The sequence below is a fragment of the Microtus oregoni genome, unplaced genomic scaffold (assembly GCF_018167655.1).
Source record: "Microtus oregoni isolate MIOR12 unplaced genomic scaffold, Mior012 000098F_ref0000018, whole genome shotgun sequence".
Classification (NCBI taxonomy): Eukaryota; Metazoa; Chordata; class Mammalia; order Rodentia; family Cricetidae; genus Microtus; species Microtus oregoni.
The window spans coordinates 3,370,852-3,389,443 of record NW_024544711.1 but is presented as its reverse complement, the minus strand read 5'-3'; the positions used below and the strand labels follow the sequence as shown (position 1 = coordinate 3,389,443).

At 40.8% G+C, this 18,592-nt stretch overlaps 2 protein-coding genes across 11 annotated transcripts in view; both read right to left on the bottom strand.

The window, feature by feature from the left end:
- The window catches only part of LOC121442981 (protocadherin alpha-C2), a 207,965-nt gene that overhangs the window by 79,817 nt on the left and 109,556 nt on the right, over nt 1-18,592 (bottom strand). The window lies entirely within an intron of this gene.
- On the bottom strand, nt 2,856-5,297 carry LOC121442983 (protocadherin alpha-C1-like). Its single transcript, XM_041644648.1, is given in 3 exon segments — nt 2,856-4,324; nt 4,327-5,252; nt 5,254-5,297. Coding segments are annotated over 3 exon segments (2,412 nt in total). The 3' UTR covers nt 2,856-2,882.

The following is an 18,592-nucleotide window of genomic DNA, read 5'->3' as shown; positions in this document are numbered from 1 at the left end:
AAAAAATATCAACAGGTGACTCCAGATATCCCTACCACTTTATCTTTCACATAAGATCAAACTGTGAATGAGGGGCATTTTTCTTCTCTGCTACTATTTTTAGGTTTTGTTGTTGTTGTTGTTTTTCGAGACAGGATTTCTCTGTGTAGCCCTGGCTGTCCTGAAACCCACTCTGTTCCAGGCTGGCCTTGATCTCACAAAGACTTGCCTGCCTCTGCCTTCCAAGTGCTGGAATTAAAGGCTCCACAACCGCTCAGCTAGCTGTTTTTTAACTAGTGGGAGGTGATGCATGCATGTGAATCTGCAGGTGTGTGCACCCACGCTCCACATGTGAAAGCTAGAGAAGGACGGGGGGGGGTCTTCTATCGCTCAGCCCTTTACTGAAGACAGGGCTTTCGCTGAACCAGAGCTCACAGTTGGGCTTGTCTAGTTAGCCCTGCAGTGTCCAGGGTCAGCCTGTCTCTGCCAGCCAAGTCAGGTACAGTCACGCCGAGTTTGTAGGCTTGCCCAGTGTTTTACATGGATAGTAAAGATTCAAACTCAGTTTCTCATGCTTTCACAGCAAGCAATCTTATCCATTGAGACATCTGCTCAGCTTTTTTAAAAATAAAGATCATACTTTCCTTTTTAAATTTCATATCCATTGGGCTTTATGATGACTTATTTTCATTTCTTTTTTTCTAGTAACACCCATTTCTCAAACTAACCCTTTCACCATCCTCTCCCTATCCCCACCTCTCTTTTTAACAGAAGGCAATGATCAGGGAGTGGTGGCATATGCATTTAATTTCAGCACATGGGAGGCAGAGTCAGGCTGATTTCTATGAGTTAAAGGCTAGCCTGGTCTACATGTAAGTTCCAGATCAGGGTTACATGGTGAAACTCACTGTCAAAGCAAAAACCAGAAATAATGAAAGGTAATAACATATCAAGTGCTTTGATGCTTGAATTGCTCACACTGGAACACACCAATCTCCTCCATTAACACTGAGATTGATTTTGTAGGTAGCATTTTATGCAAATTTCACAGTGTAGTGATATTGATCCCTTTGCCATCTAAAGAACTGGAGTCGGGCTTATCCCAGAATATAGCACTGAAGTGTTTTCATCATAGTTTTAGAACCAGAAAGTTCCTCTGCTAGACTATTTGGTTGTGTATGTCATGAAGAAGTAAACAATCATTGAACCACTATATCTGAAAATGGCCACTACACTATTAATGACAAATACACATGTGAAGAACATGTTGAAGTATTAACATTCCAATCCATACTTTGCACATTATTAATTCATTCTGTAGGTATAGTTTACATACTAGGTTTTATCATAGCATGTGAAAATAGTAAGTATATAACATTATAGTAAATTTAAATCTCTCATATTTGCAGTCCCATCATTATATGAGGAGAATAATTCATGAGTCATTTTCCTCTTATTTTTTAGAAGGGTAAAAGAAGGAATGCTTTGTTTTCTTTCTCCGATTTCTACATCCATGATTTCTTGTATCGATGATTACTTTGAGAGGTCGTAAAACAATAATGTATAATAGTAGTTGTGTAAAATATACTGTCCTAACTCCAATCAAAAAATTTTCAAATTTCCAAAGCCACTGAAGTATTTGAATCACTTAACTTGTATTAGGCACATTACTTTCAAGTAGAGCAGCTTCTAAAATAATAAGAAAAACTGAATTCAAGTGGAATGAGTTTTGAAAAATAAATATAACTCTAAAGATACATATGTGTCTGGCAAAAAGGTCACTCATTTTAGTTTTTGGAAAAAGTATGCTTAATAAAAACAAAATAAAAGTTGGCAATTCATTCATCCACCAGTGTTATAACAATACAAATAGGTATTCTGCCGGGTGGTGGTGGCGCACGCCTTTAATCCCAGCACTTGGGAGGCAGAGCCAGGAGGATCTCTGTGAGTTTGAGACCAGCCTGGTCTACAAGAGCTAGTTCCAGGACAGGCTCCAAAACCACAGAGAAACCCTGTCTCGGAAAAAAAGGTATTCTGAGATATGCTTGTGATTTTTGTACATTTACAAAGTGCTGTGAAGCTATTAGCTACGTTCAGGCATGAGTTTCTCAAAGAGTACTTGCCACAGAGAGATTCAGGAAAAAAGTATAGGATGCAGAATATGCCACATTTAGTTAAATTTCTTTCAAGACAAAGTCAAATGTCATCTCAACTACAAATCTCTTGGATTCCTTCCTTCCATCCAGATACTCACTCATGATTTGTCTCTGTCTTTGATGAGTATCCACTGCAATTTATTTTACATCCCCAGTGATTATCATCTTTTCATCAATTATCATAGTGACCTGAGTGTCCCTTCTTCCACATTTTGTTCATCTCTGCATTCTCACTTTAGGTATCTGAGCATCTTTCTCATATCCGTTGCCCAAAAAACACTCCAGCATGACATTATCTTTAATTTTAGACCTCTATTCCATATTACTCTTATGGACTTTAAGGAGTTTTAATGCTTTATTGTTTCTCAGAAATAAACTGTAAGAGCTGGTGAAATGGCTCAGCAGATAATGGTGCCTGGCAACTGGAGTTCAGTACCCAGAACCCACAGGATAGAAAGAGAAGGCCAGCTCCTCTGATATCCACAGGCACACCATGTTTCATGCATGTGCATGCATGTGTGCTTGTGCATGTGTGCACACACTCCATCAATCAACCTTTAAAAACTAATTTTAAAAAAAATAACCAAGTTCCTTGAGGTCTAGAACAATATTCTAATGCATACTCCAAGAACTCTTAACATACTGAGACATATTCAAATGATTTACTGTAAATCAAAGAAAAGCTCCTGTAAGAAAGAGTCTAAGACACAGTTAGCAGCTATCTCCTTGTCAGAGGAGTCAAACACCCTAGATTGAGCTTACCACGGCGCCTACATTTGTATGATCCCCTTTCCTATTCAGAATCTGAGCACAGGATATTGGCAAATTCAGTCCCACACCAGTGGCCATATTTCTCAGATCATCAGCATTGTATTTCCTATGCAAGAGCAAGCTGTTACTACCAGAGCCATGTCCCAGAGGGATTTGATAGAGATATGTCTGAGAAAGTCTCTCAACTGTAGTGACATCTATCGTGACTGATGTCACCCAAGGACTAGAAGCCATTGTCCTCTCACGTCTCGTAGTTTCTGGAGAACGACAACCGTTTTGAGAGCAACAATGTGGGCTCTGGCACAACGTGATGCACACCAAGAAGAGCAAGCACCCCATAAATAAAACGGAAGTGCAGACCAGGGCTATTACCAAATACAAGTTCCGGGCAGAAAGTTGGGCTCTGGGTTCCCAGGTATCTTCAAAGTCTGGAAGGACCTGAGGAGCTGAGTTGCTCAATAGCACACCCAGAGTGATAGAGGAGGAAAGTGGTGGCTCTCCGTGGTCCTGAACCACTACCACCACCCTCTGTTCAACCGCGTCAGTGGGAAAAACTAACCGTGCAGTCCTAAGCTCTCCCATATTGACTGAAATGCTGAAAAGACTAGAGTCAGAAGCCCGAGAGATGTGGTAGGAGAGCCACGCGTTGGAACCACTGTCTGCATCCTCTGCTACCACTTTTGTGACCAGGTGTCCAGCTAGAGCAGAGAGGGGCACTCCTTCCTCTGGGATAGAGCCATTTCTAGGCAAGGGGAACAAGATATTTGGCGCATTGTCATTCCTGTCCACCACAAACAAGTTCACAGTCAGCGTTGAACTTCTGGGAGGAATGCCATCATCTCGGCCTTCCACATGGAAGCGAAGCCCCCTGAGCTGTTCAAAGTCAAAGGAAATGCTGGCAGTGATAACACCGCTAGTTGGTTCCACTGCCACCAAGCTGGAGGAAACCGGCATCCCTTCAGGAATGACGTCCAATAGCTCATAAAAGACAAGGCCGTTCTCCCCCAGGTCTGGGTCCTGAGCAAACACACGGCCTAATGAAACTCCAGGGCTATTGTTTTCAGCCATAAAAAGTTCCTGTTGTGGTTGAGGAAATCTTGATGTGTTGTCATTCACATCCGCAACCGACACAGTGAGTGTCCTTCGGGTGCTTAGTGGGGGTGAGCCACCATCTGAAGCAGTAATGAGGACCTGGTGTTCATTGACTTGCTCCCGATCCAGGGGCCCATCAGTCAGCAATCTGTAATAGCTGTCAAAGGAAGCTTTCTACTGAAAGGGTCCTTTGCTGGACATGCTACAGGTGACCTTACCATTGGAACCCAGGTCCTCATCCTTTACACTAAGGAGAGCAATCACTGTGCCAGGAGCTGCGTCCTCGGGTACCGGGCTGGAGAAAGTCATGAAGTCCACCTGGGGGGATGATCATTCACATCAGTCACCTCTACAAGCAGCTTAGTAGTGCTAGCTAGACTAAAGGCACCTTTGTCTCTTGCTTCCAACAACGTGTCCGGCGTACCTAGCAGAGCACCTACCTGAACCTCCCCACTTTTAGGATGTATGCGAAAGAGGTGCCTCAGCTCTGCTGGTGTGCTATTGCTTAAGGAGTACCAGACATCCCCATTGGATCCTTCATCCGGATCCGAGGCTTGAACATGGAATAACACAGTCCCATTGGGGACAGTCTCTGGAACCTTGGTACTGTACACAGAATACTCAAATACAGGCACATTGTCGTTGGTATCTACCACAGTGATGGTGACTTGAGCATCTCCGGAGCGTGCAGGCAGGCCACCATCCTGAGCAGTGAGCACCAGTAGGTGGGTGTCCCGCTGCTCTCGATCCAGGACTTTCTCCAGCACCAACTCCGGATATTTGCTGCCATCGACCCGCGATCCCATGTCCAGGCGAAAGTGCTGACTAGAGCTTAGGCTGTAACTTAGCGCCCCGTTGCTTCCCTCATCAGCATCTTGGGCACTGGGGAGAGTGAACCGGGCTCCTGGTGTCAGGAACTCGGGGGTGTGCAGGTGCACGTCTCTAGCAGGGAAGAGGGGTGAGTTGTCATTGGTGTCCAGGAGGTGAACACGTATCTTATGTAGCTCCAGCGGGTCATCGTATGTCAAAATGCAAGCAGCTTTGGCCCCGCACAGCCGCTCACGGTCCGCTGGCTCTCGAACCACCAAGCTACCACTGACTAAATCCACCCCGAAGTAGGGCTCTCTCTAGCTGGAAAGGAAGCGAAAGTTCCGCAAGGACAGAACAGTTGCTGTCAGCTTCAAGTCCGAGGCGATATTGCCTTCAGCGACTCCGGGTTCTGTCTCTTCCAACACCGAGTACACCAGCTGTCCCACAAGAGACCCACCAACAGAGAACTGCCATCCCCCAGCACACCATCCTCCCTTTCGGCGTCCACGCTCCAGCTGCGGCCACCTGGGACCATGCTCCGAACTCCCGAGGAGAAGGAGCCTCGAAAAGCTCGAACTGCTCCACCCGCTAGCACAGCTAGCTTGAAGTGCCAGGCCACCGGCATTCCGCAGGGGTTGGACTGCAGGGTGTGCCGGGTGAGGAGGAGCGCAGCGCCGCCTAGGGGTGCAGAGGTAAACTGCCCGGGTGGGTACGCTCGATCTGCACTCTCCTGGGGCTAAGGTTCAGCGCCTGACTCAGGCTGCTTGCTTAAACCAGTGAGATGTTGAACTGACACGCCTCCTGCCAGTGACGTTTTCTAGGTCAACTCCCTATGGTTTTTGAGCTCACGGACAACCACTGATGGTTCAATACGCGGCGACTTGGCGGAGTCTCTGGTGAATGGTATTCATTTCAAACTTCCTCCGGACTCGGACTTTTGGAGACAGAGGAGGCAGAGAGAGCAAGATTCTGTGTTCTGATTTTTCAGCGAACCCGCCTTTCTCTATCCTGAAGAATAACTAGCAACCCTCCTTTTCAAGCCTCCCCAGAATCTCTAGAGTATGTGTAATAGGATGTCATCGACCAGTCAAAACCGAGAATCAAAAAAGCAGGCTTGTCTATTGTCCCCAAAGAGGATCTATGACCGTGTGGAGGAAAAGAAAGTACTGGCTGGCGTTCTTTAGCACAGTGTGCCCAGTACCCTAAATCCACTCCCTGTAAACATTCAGAAAGCAGCTTCACGTTCAATACGCTCTTCTGCAGAGAGAACAGTGATTGGTTTTACGAGAAGCATCTCTGTTTAAGCTACAAAAAGCAAGTCCATGTTCTACCTAGCGCCCTGCAGTCTTCCTTTCCCCTTAAGGGGTGAGCTGAAAAGAATGATTTGATTAATTATTAAACATTAAATTGAGCATTCAAATCTTTCATTTAAAGCAGTTGCTCAAAGCCTCTATGGATCAAAATTTGAAAAGCAAAAGCTGAATAGGATTTTTAAAAAAAAAAACAGAAGTTCACACAATATTGTATTTCCAGAAAGTTTCCTAAAAGTGGTAATTTTTGAATGTGAACGACTGCATGTGTAAGTTAATCACACATTTCTCTTCACTTTTAGCTTTGTGAAAATTTCTGTTTTCAGTCCGCCAGTTTAAATGGAAACCCCGACGTCCTCTTCTTAAGACCCAAAGTGGAATTACTAAGTGCAGTGTTCACTGAATTCCAGTTATTCCCCTGAGCATCACAGGCAGATTCCCCATCTCACTGGGGAGCTAGAAATAATAGAAAGCAACACAGGGCAATGAAAAAGGTAGAAGGGTCCTCACTAGCTTGCCTTTACCAACCAAAGAAAACTTTACCAAGTATGAGACAAAAATAAAGCCAGAAGCGCACCAGCCTACTAGGGAGCACCAGTGTGGACGCTATTAACAGACCTTCAGAGGATGTGAAGTTGCCTGTAAAACTGAGTTTGTTCCTCACCAAATTTCCAAAGTGAAGTGAGTTGCCTGTTTCTCTGCCAGGGAGCAGGGTTTGCACTTCCCCCTCTTAGTTTAGCCTAGCGAGGCTGCCTACTGTGGTATGAACAAATATTCTCTCCATTCTTCCATTTGTTCACAGCAGAAGAAACGCTGCTGGAAAGATGAACCCATTTGGGAAGCCCGCCTCAGTTTCAGACCTGAAGTAAAGCCTGCAATTATATCAGGTTTAGGAATTCTGAGCCGTGTCCGGAAGGACAGAGTGTGGGGTATAGACTAAGGTGTGAGGAAAAGACTCATACAGAGAATCAGCATAGAAAAATCTCCATAGCAAACACCACATTTTACTTCTCCTTTTCCTATCTGCTCATTTAAACTGCCATTGGCATCCACTCTCAGAGGATCTCATTTGTGTCACGAATGAGTAGATAGCACTTAAGTGACCTCTGCCCCCTCTATATGCCTCTCGGCACAGCATTGCATTCTTGTTGAAATAAACTAGAATTTTATGGGGGAAGCAATGGTTAAGAGAAAGGATAGTCCAATAATGAAAGCCAAATATACATGCCCCTTTAAATTTCCAGGCTTATTATTTCATATGTAAGCGTGTTTTGTCTATGTGTATGTCTGCACAGCGCATGCATGCCTGGTGCCTTGCAGAGGCCAGAAGAGGGCATCAGATCCCCTGAGAATGGAGCTACAGATCATTTCCAGCTGCTATGTGGATGCTGGGAGTGGAACCTAGATCATCCCGAAGAGCAGCCCATGCTTGTAACCACTGAGGAACCCTTATATTTGCCCTTTCGGAAGCATAACCAAACAGAGATGAAACCCTGAAATGACAAAATTTCATTTTAGCAAAATGTTTTCCACAGTGTCTCCTGATCCAAATATTTTCAAGGTTTTTTTTAATTGAAAGTATAACTTAACATGGAAAATAAACAAGAGCAGAATCTTGATTTCTGCTTGGGCTCTGTTGCCCAGATTATTAGTACAAACCCATCCACCTTAACTTGGTCTTCAGTCATAAATCCAGGAGACTGCTAGCTTCTTTAAACTCTTATTAGATGTCTTCAAACAAACAAGAAACTAGTAAACCTGCTATCCACCTGAGTTCATCAAGAAAACTTACTATTGGCAAAATTTTCCTAATGCTTTGAATTGTTTACTGGAAGTATTTCTGACATTATGAAATTAACAACTAGAACATCACCATCATACTAAGTAAATTTTAACCATATAAAATAGCTTAACCGGTGCCCAAATCAAGTCTAACAGATACTTCTGACGTAGATCTGTATCATATGACTTTGTTTCTCAGCTGTTTTACTAAGTCTCAGACACACACAGAGTAACACCATCTCTATTATTATTATTATTATTATTATTATTATTATTATTATTTCTGAGACAGGGTTTCTCTGTGTAGCTTTGGTGCCTGTCCTGTCCTGGAACTAGCTCTTGTAGACCAGGCTGGTCTTGAACTCAGAAATCCGCCTGCCTCCACCTCCCGAGTGCTGGGATTAAAGGTGTGTGCCACCTCCACCAGGATTTGCACGCAGGAGGTAAGAAGTGACACACTACTGACCCACAGCCCGGCACTCCTAGCCATTTTAATATTTTAAATGTAGCCTTCATTTCTGTGTTTCTCTTTCTATTTCATGAATTGTGCCTGCTCACGTTTCATTACCATTATGGCTTTTTAATTTTATTTTTGAAACTCTGAACCATATTCAAGTTCTTTATCCTCTGAAACAATTACATTTAAATTTTGTGAAGAGAATGAGATACTATATTTGCATGCTATACATTTGGGTATATATGTATATATATGGTATTTTTTGGAGACAGGGTTTCTCTGTAGCTTTGGAGCCTGTCCTGGAACTCGCTCTGTAGACCAGGCTGGCCTCGAACTCACAGAGATCTGTCTGCCTCTGCCTTACATGTGCTGGGATTAAAGGTGTGCACCACCACCACCCAGCTACATTTGGTAAGATCTTAAATACACAAGTAACTCAACTAAATAGCAAGAAAAAACTCATTAAAAGATGGGCAAAGGAGACACAGTTCAGTGATGAAGCACTTGCCTAGCAATGCCAAAGGCCCTGAGTGTGATCCCCAGAAGTGTCAAAAGAGGAACAGGGCTATAAAATACTTAAATATAAACTTCTCAAGAGAAGATAGATGAGTGCACATGAAAAGTGCTCAAAATCAATTATCACCAACGAAAAGAAAATATGAAATAATAACAAGATATCATCTTACACCAACTAAAATGATATCATCAGAAGGATAAAGTATTGATATGGAAGTTGAGATATAGGAACTCTTTTACACTATTGGTAGAAATGTAAGTGAGTGCAGTCATTAAGGAAAACATTATGAAGAAACCTCAGGTTAAAAATAAGTAATAGAGCGGTGGCTCAGAGGTTAGGAGCACTAGCTGCTCTTGCAGAGGACTGGAGTTGGACTCCCAGCCCACATGGTGACTCAGAGCCAGATGTGGCTCCAGTTCCTCAGGGATCTGGCACCCTCTTATGATCTCTATGGTCACTACATACATATGATACACATACAAACATTCAGGCAAAATACATACAAACATAAAAATAAGATTGGTAAATAAATATTTTTGTTAAAAATAAGATAAATGATCTAGCAATTCTACTACTGAATGTATTTTCAGAGAAAATCAAGTAAGTTTGTGAATGAGAGATCTGGAGTTCTACTGCAGCATTATCCAAAGTAACTTAGAATTGGAATCAATCTAAGAATCCATCAACCTATAAATGAATGAAGAAAATTCAAGTGTATCCAAAGGAATATTATTTAAAGGAGACCTTCAGGTCATTTCTTATAACACAGATGAACCTGAAGGTTGCTAAGTAAGACAGGAAGATCAGCCCCATGTGGTTTCACTGTACAGTCAGCTCTTCTATCTCTGGGTCAGGATCCATGAGGTCAACTAATCATGGGTTGAAAACATTCAAATGTTGGTTTTGAACTAAGATGGTGATGCTTTTCTTATAACTCTTTTCTGAGTAGCAAATAAGACAAATATTTACACAGCATTTATACTGTATCAGGTATTAAAAGTAATCTAGAGGCAACTTAAAGTATATATGACGATATGCATATGTTATATGCAAACACAATGCCACTTTATATAAGAGATTTGAGTATTTTTATATTTTGGTAATTGGGGACTACAATATTTTTATTTATTCTTTTACCTTGATTCTCTGGGATTTTACAAATAGAAAATTGTGTTATCTAGACATTTTCTAATCTAATAATATATTTTATCCTCCTTTGTAACAGATACATTTCCTTACCCTTTATTATCTAGGAAAACCTATGTCAGTATTCAATAGCTTTAGAAAATATTCTGGTATGTTCAAGATTTTCAAGGGAAAGTGCATATAATGTTTAAAGGCAGATGGCCAGTGCCCTGTGATAGCTGTCTAAACATTTATCAGTTTTTTATTATGTGCATGCCACAGTGATGAGTCGATGATTTGTGCTTATCGTTTTTTGAATCCTATGAGATTTCTGTGAGGTATCTTTTGGAAAATATTGGTAGGGTGTTTTTCAGACTTGCATGTCAAGCTGGTGGTGCAGGAGAATTGTCTGTATTCTGTCAATCATGTATTTTAATAAAGCGCTGATTGGCCAGGCAGGAAGTATAGGCGGGTCAACCAGACAGGAAGTAGAGGCGAGGAGATGAGAACAGGAGAATGCTGGAAAGGAGGAAGCCCATTCCTCCCAGTCCAGCCCAGACCACCAAAGAAACAACATGTGAGCTACCCTACTGAGAAAGGTACTGAGTCATGTGGCTAACATAGATAAGAAACATGGGTTAATATAAGCTACAAGAGCTAAGAAGAAGACTGAGCTAATGGGTCAATCAGTTTTATAACTTATGGAGATCTCTGTGTGATTTTCTTTGGGGCTTGCCAGCTGTGGGGTACCGTGCGGGACAGAAACCCCAACAAGCCAGCCCTCATGTTACAGGCTGGGCATCACCTGATCAACTGTTGTCAGAGAGAATGGGTTGTGGGTTTGGACTTTCCTTTTATCCACATTTGTAGGAAATTTTCATCTGCATATCAGAGGAAGATCTACCATGAATGTCCACCACACATGTAGAAATACTCAAACAGATCATGTGACTGAGCAACATGGTGTGACTCTTAATACTCTGAAATTCCATGGGTTTGAGTTTAGGAGAAGGAATAAAACTTTTTAACTGATTTTGCCTTAATATTGTGTAATAAAAAACATTTTTTTTATTTTTTTGGTTTTTCAAGACAGAATTCCTCTGTTTAACAGCCCTAGCTATCTTGAAACTCTTTTTGTAGACAAGGCTGGCCTTGAACTCACATAGATCCACCTTCCTCTGTCTCCTGAGTGCTGGGACTAAAGGCATGTGCCACCATGCCTGGTGAATTTTGACTTTCAATCTATTGAAAAAGTATGTAATATGATTTGTCTCCTCAAAGGTTTATATAATGAGAGCTTTGTCCCCAATACAAAAATATTAATGGATTATACAGCCATTTTTTGAAACAGGGTTTCTCCGTGTACCTCTGACTGTCCAGGAACTAGCTCTCTAGACGAGGATGGCCTCAAATTCACAGTGGTCCACTTGTGCCTGCCTCCTGAGTGCTGGGATGAAAGGTGTGTACCACCACACCTAGCAGTGAAAGGCCTTTATAATGTGAGGTCTTGGGAGAGGTGATTAGGTGATTAATGCCCATCTTAGTGTTGCAGCAGTTAGGTCTCTTGGAACTGGAATGCTTACCATAAGAGCAGAACTTTAAATATTATTTTAGATTAAAATATAATTACATCTCTATCTCTACCCAAACCAACCAGTGTTATCCACCACACACACACACACACACACACACACACACACACCTCATTCTTTTTCAAATTAATGGACTTTTAAAAACTGTTGTCACATGCATGTATTTCTAAATATATAAATACAACCCGTAAGTCATATAATGTTACTTGTACATAAATGTTTTCAGACCATTTGGTATTGGATATCCAATTTGTGTTGGACTCCATGATCTCACTTCCTACCTTTATCTCTTTCTGGGTAGCGTCCCAGGTGCACTCCTCTACCGACCAAATCCAGCACATTATGGAAGTTGATTGGGTTCTCATAGCGTGTCATTTGACTTTCCTGACTCCAGGATTTTAAGACAAAATAAAAATTTTCTTACATATTACCCAGTCTTTGGTAATTTTGTTTCAGAGACAAAAACATGGTTGTCAAATTATGGAAGTAATTTGGGACAATACTACCAGACGTCCTTATTCTCTTCCTCAGGAAACCAATTTGACAAACAAAGAATGACTTTCAGTTATGGAGATTACACTTGGAAAGCAAATATTTAAACCAATTATATAAAATAAGACATTAAAATATGTCGTTGAATCCATACCATTTAGAAATGTAACAAATTTACCAACATAGGACGGAGTAAGGAGGCAAGAGAACATGTGTACCAGATAAGGAAATGATACCATGTGATAATTCAAATTTAAAGAAAGAAATAGAGCCAGAGACGGCAAGAAAGAAATGCTATAAATGTATAGTTGGCTTTTATATCAACCATTTTATCTCTTTAAAGTGTATCAGATAAGCAGAGCATTTTTTATAATAATGTTTTTCATTTTATTTTCGGTTTTGAGTCAAGGACATATGTAGCCAAGGTTGCCTTTGATCTCATGATGTTGCTGAAGATGACCTTAAACTCCTCGTTCTCCTGAGTGCTTAAATTACAAGTGTGCATCAACATACTCAGTTTTATGCAGTGTTGGAGATAAAACTCAGTACCAAATGCAAATTAGCCAAGCACTCTACCACCTGAGCTATATCGTAAACCCTATAACAATGTTCTGTTGGGTTTATAATATATAGAGAAGTGTATTTTGGTTGGTTACTGGCATATATTGTAACAAATAACCACATTTTGGGTGGCTTAAGATAGTTTTTCTTCTAGTTCTGAAGAAGTCCAAACTCCAGGTGGTTGAAGAGCTGCATTCTGTCTGGAAGTCTTAGGAGGACTCCAGTCCTTGTGTCTATCAAATTCTGATGACTGTTAGGATACTTCAAATTCTAACTCCATTTTCCCATGACCTTCTCTTCTCCATGTGAGTGCATGCATGTGTATGTGCCTGTGTCCCCACATCCTCTGCCTCTTAGAAATGTGTTTGTCATGAGAATTAGCATTTACCTAGAAAATCAAGGATAATCATATCCAAAGATTTTAACTTAATTGCAGCCTTTCTTTTTACTGAGCTTTCTCTTTTTAAAAAGTATTTATTTATTTATTATGTATATAATTTTCTGTCTGTGTGTATGCCTACAGGCCAGAAGAGGGCACCAGACCTCATTACAGATGGTTGTGACCACATGTGGTTGCTGGGAATTGAACTCGGGACCTTTGGAAGATGAGGCAATGCTCTTAACCTCTGAGCCATCTCTCCAGCCCCCCCCCCCGAGCTTTCTTTATACAAAAATAAAAGAATCATAAAAAAACACTAAAATGTCCAGTGTCATCCAAAATGTTTACCTAAAGATTATAAATGTAAACCTGTATATCATAAGGATTATAGGTACTAGAAGGACAGGGGAATGCTTTTCACAGAAATGCATCTGATAATCTGACAATGCATGAGCACATGGTAGATATGATATAATCTCCATCTTCAGGCTAAGATGCTAGTGTGAGCAGCCTCTGAAGCAGCAAGAAAAACTCCAGAAAACCACTTCCAGGTGTTCAGAGTCTTTCTGAAGGTTATATTGTTTTTCAGTCACCTCCTCAGCAAGATTGACACCTCACCTATCAAGTACGGCACTCCCAGGAAGGAGATGCATGATGCATATATATCCTTCCACCTCTAGTCAGCCATGGCTTGCCAACTCTAACACAGCATGGACAGTGACAGTTTTGAACACAAAGGACCTGGGGAGAGGAAGAGACACCAGCATGTTCACCAGCCCCTGGTGCTCCAGGGCAGCAGTCCACAGGTGGGAATCGTGGCTCTTGGACATGACAGAAGACAGGGGCAGAGATCTCAAACTCAAAGAGCCACTTGGAAAAGATTTCTGAATATATATATGGATATATATACATATATATACATATATATGTGTATGTATGTATGTGTATGTATGTATGTGTGTATATATATATATATATATATATATATATATATATATATGGCTCAGGGGATTTTGAACTTCAGATCTTCCTGCCTCTACTTCCTGAGTGTAGGGCTTACAGACATGTGCCACTACATCTGGTATAATGTGCCACTGGGGATCAAATCCAGGGATTCCTGGGTGCTAGGCAATAACTGTAGTGACTGAGTTACATCCCCAGTCCTAACTTCAGTTTCTTCATGAATGAAATAAGCAAGACCAAGGGAAAGAAGTTAGAGAAAAGGAGTGGCATCAAGAGAGAAAGTCTGATGACAATGCCAAGAAATGGCCAATATTAGATACTGGGTAACAAATGGACAAAATTATGCTTTATGAGCAAGACAAGATAGAGCAGAATGGTGCAAGAATTAGTTACACTACTCAGAATGGGAAATAATTAGAAAGTTATATATTATTTATTTCTGGAATTTTCTATTTGACATTTATTCACCATGGGCTGTTAAGACAACATAAAATGAAGCCATGGACAAGGGATACTACTATATTTCCCGGGGATAAGACAATGTATCTATATTAAAACATAATACTTTCTTAGTTATTATTCTCTCCTACAATACATCTGGTTTGCAGTTTCCCATCTCTCCACTCCTCCTAGTCTCCCCCACCTCCCCTCTCCCCCAGATCCACTCCTGTTCCATTTCTTTTCAGATAATGATAGTAATACAGGAGACGATTCTAATTGTTGGATAGGCAAAAATGAATGGCACCAATTCAACCAAGGATTGGCTACTCTGTGATAAAGTCCTTGTGGGAGTTAACCTTGACTGTGAACTTGACTAAATTTAGAATCATCCATGAGATAAACCTTCTGGGTTTATGAAGTGCCTGTAAAGGCATTTCCAGAGATGTTTAACTGAGGTGGGAAGGCTCATTCTGAATATGGGAAGCACTGTTCCATTGGGACAGGGTCCTGAGGTGAATGAGGAGAAAGAATGAGCATCTCTTTGTGCTTCTTGACTGTGAGCAGACAGAGAACAGGAAGCAGAGCTGAGCTACAAAGCTTCAAGGCCCACCTCCAGTGAGCAGCTCCTTCCAGCAAAAGCCTGCTCCCTACGGGTGCTACAACCTTTCCAAATTTCACCCCCAGGAACCAATCCTGAAATACAAAGACTGATGGAAAACATTGCACATTCAACCCACAGCCTTCTGCTGCTGACCTCTGTAGGCTCATGGGCCCCTCATGCTATGCATTTAGTCCAACTTCCAAGCCCCCATAGTCTTAACAATCCCAATACTGTTCAAAATTCCAAAGTCTTTTCTGAGGTCCAATGCAATCTTGTGATAGTGTACATAAGTGACCCTAAAAACTCTACCAGAGAACTCTTACAGCTGATGTATCCTGTCAGTGATGTGACAGGATACAAGATCAAATCAAAAAAATCAGTAGCCCTCCTATACACAAAGGATAAAGAGTCTGAGAGGGAAATCAGAGAAATGTCACCTTTCACAATAGCCACAAATAGCATAAACTATCTTGGGGTAACATTACTATTTTTAAATTCCATTCTTTGGGGTTCTAAGGACATTGGCAGACTGCATTCAGATTTTTCTCAGAATATAAACTGAATATAAACTAGTCCAGTTCCCAACAACATCCTTGTCCTGCTTTGAAACTTCATGAGCTGTGCTGCCACTGTCTGTTTCTCTTGGTCTTCTGATCTTCCACATTCCCAAAAGAATTCCCGATTAATCTCTACTCATAGTGTTCTAGATGTTTTCTAGCCAAAAGCTCCAAAATCTTCCACATTCCACTGATAAACCAATTCCAAAGGCTTAAAAAATACATGATCCATCTTTATCATAATAATGACTCCACTTCCAACACCAATTGTTGGAGGACCTTTTTTTCACCTGCCAGTTTCCAAATAACTGACATGGAGACACAATATTAATTATAAATGCTTGGTCAATAGTTCAGTAACTATTACATTTTAAATTAACTGATATTTCCTTGCTATGCTGTGCCATGGACTTGGCACCTTTTTCTCGATACGGCATGCCCATCTTGCTTTCCTCTGTGTCTGCTGGTGACTCTCCAGACTCTGCCCTTCTTCTCCCCAGCATTCTCGGTTTAGCTCTCCCACCTGGCCTTTTTCTGTTCATCTAATGTCCAGTCAGCTTCTTTATTAATCCAATCACAGAGACATTTACACAATGTAAAGCGATAGTCCACATTTCTCCCTTTTTGTCAAATTTTAAAAACTGAGCATTTTGCATGTATTTAATAAATCATAGTCCTTTAACTTCTCTAAGATTTACAGCATATGACATTTAATGTTTTTTTCTGCTTTTAGTGATAAACATTCCTAACAGCAATCTCTGATGTCTCCAAAAGGATGATGGTACCACACAATGACAATTCTACCTGTATGTGGTAATGCCTCTAAGCTGATAAACACCACCCAAAGAACTACAAACTTTGAACTACAGACTGCTCAGAACAATTTCAAGGTGGCTAACTGAGATGGTCTATTATTCTGCGCTATTTCAGTCAGGACTTCAGATAAGCCCTATACTTTCCCATTACACAGAGACTGACAAAAAATGATACAGCTAGCTCTCCAAGGACTTGACTACTATTTCAATTTTATCAGGGTCCACTGGAGATGCCATTGCCTCCAAACAAGAGAAAGCAATCTACAAAATACAACACTCACATTCCCAAGTGGTGGGGATAGGTGGTTTTTGATCTTTCAGTGAAGGATGGTTATTTGTTAGCATTTAGGGGGGTTGGTTACAAGTTGTTACCAGTATGGTCAGGAAAAAAGTCAAACAAAAAAGATTAGATTCAAGAATCTCATTCTGAAAATAAAAAGGGGGAATAGAAATGACAGAATAAAAGGGTAGATAATTAAATCTACTTTTAAACTTAAAAAAAAGCAATTGCTAGTTTTAAGTATTTTACCTTGGTATGCATTTTTGTATATTGATACAAACTTAAGGTTATTTTTGTTAGAACATACTGAATATGTGTTTCTACTCTTATTTAAGCTATTTTACCTATGCAGATCATTTAACAATGTAATGTAAATTTCTAGTCCTTGAAAGTTATCTTTACAAACTATTTAACATAATTAAGAAATACAGGTTAATAGTCACTCATAACTATCAAACTTTTAGTCGTGTTAGCTATATTTTCAAGATCATACAGAGATATATTTTAGACAGATATAATTTTCAAACACTTCAAAGACTTAAAGAAAATGACATTTAAAATGTTTTAATAACTAAGGCTTTTCTTGACATTTGCTCCTGGTGGCACCAATCTAAGGGATGGTTAATGAGCTCCCAAAACCCAGTTCAGCTGTCTCTGTGGAATTCCCCATTATGAGCTTGACCCTCTTTGCTCATATAATCCCTCCTCTCTCTCTTTGACTGGACTCCCTGAGTTCAGCCTGGTGCTTGGCTATAGATCTATGCATCTTCTTCCACCAGTTACTGGATGAAGGTTCTGTGATGACAGTTAGGGTAGTCACCAATTTGATTACAGGGAAAGCCGATTCAGGCACTCTCTCCACTATTGCTAAGAGTCTTAGCTGGGATCATCCTTGTGGATTCCTGGGAATTTCCCTAGCACCAGGTTTCTCCCTAACGCCATAATGGCTCCCTCTATCAAGATATCTTTTTCATTGCTCTCCCACTCCATCCCTTTCCCAGTGCAACCACCCCATTCCCTCATATTTCTCTCCCCTCCTCTCTATCCCCCTACCCCATTTCCCCAGGAGATATCATCTATTTCCTCTTCCCAGGGAGATCCACGTGTCTCTCTTTGGGTTCTCCTTGTTACCTAACTTCCCTGGAGCTGTGGAATATAGTCTGATTATCATTTGCTTTACATCTAGTATCCACTTATAAATGAGTGCATACTGTATTTATCTTTCTGGGTCTAGGTTACCTCACTCATGATGATTTCTAGTTTCATCTATTTGACTGCAAATTTCATGATGTCATTGTTTTTTTTTTACAGTTGAATAATATTCTATTGTGTAAATGTACCACATTTTCTTTATCCATTCTTCCGTTAAGGGGGAACTAGGTTGTTTCTGGGTTCTGGCTATTACAAATAATGCTGCTATGAACATAGTTGAGAAAGTGTTTCTGTGGTGTAATCGATCATCCTTTGGGTATATGCCAAAGAGTAGTAATGCTCAGTCTGGAGATAGATTGACTCCCGGTTTTCTGAGAAATTGTCACATTGATTTCCAAAGTGACTGTACAGGTTTGCACTCCCACCAGCAGTGGAGGAATATTCCCATAACTCTACAAACTCTCCAACATAAACTGTCATCAGTGTTTTTGATATTAGTCATTCTGATAAGTATAATATGGTATCTCAGAGTCATTTTGATTTGCATTTCCATGATGACTAAGGATGTTGAGTAATTCCTTAAATGTCCTTCAATTATTTGTGAATCTTCCATTGAGAAGTCTCTGTTGAAATCAGTTAATTTCTGCATACAGGTCATACAGTTTAACATGTATGGTGTTTTGCTTGGAGACTTAACTATGCACTGTTTACATGCAGATGCCCATAGAGGCCAAAAGATAGTATTGAATTTCCTCAAATT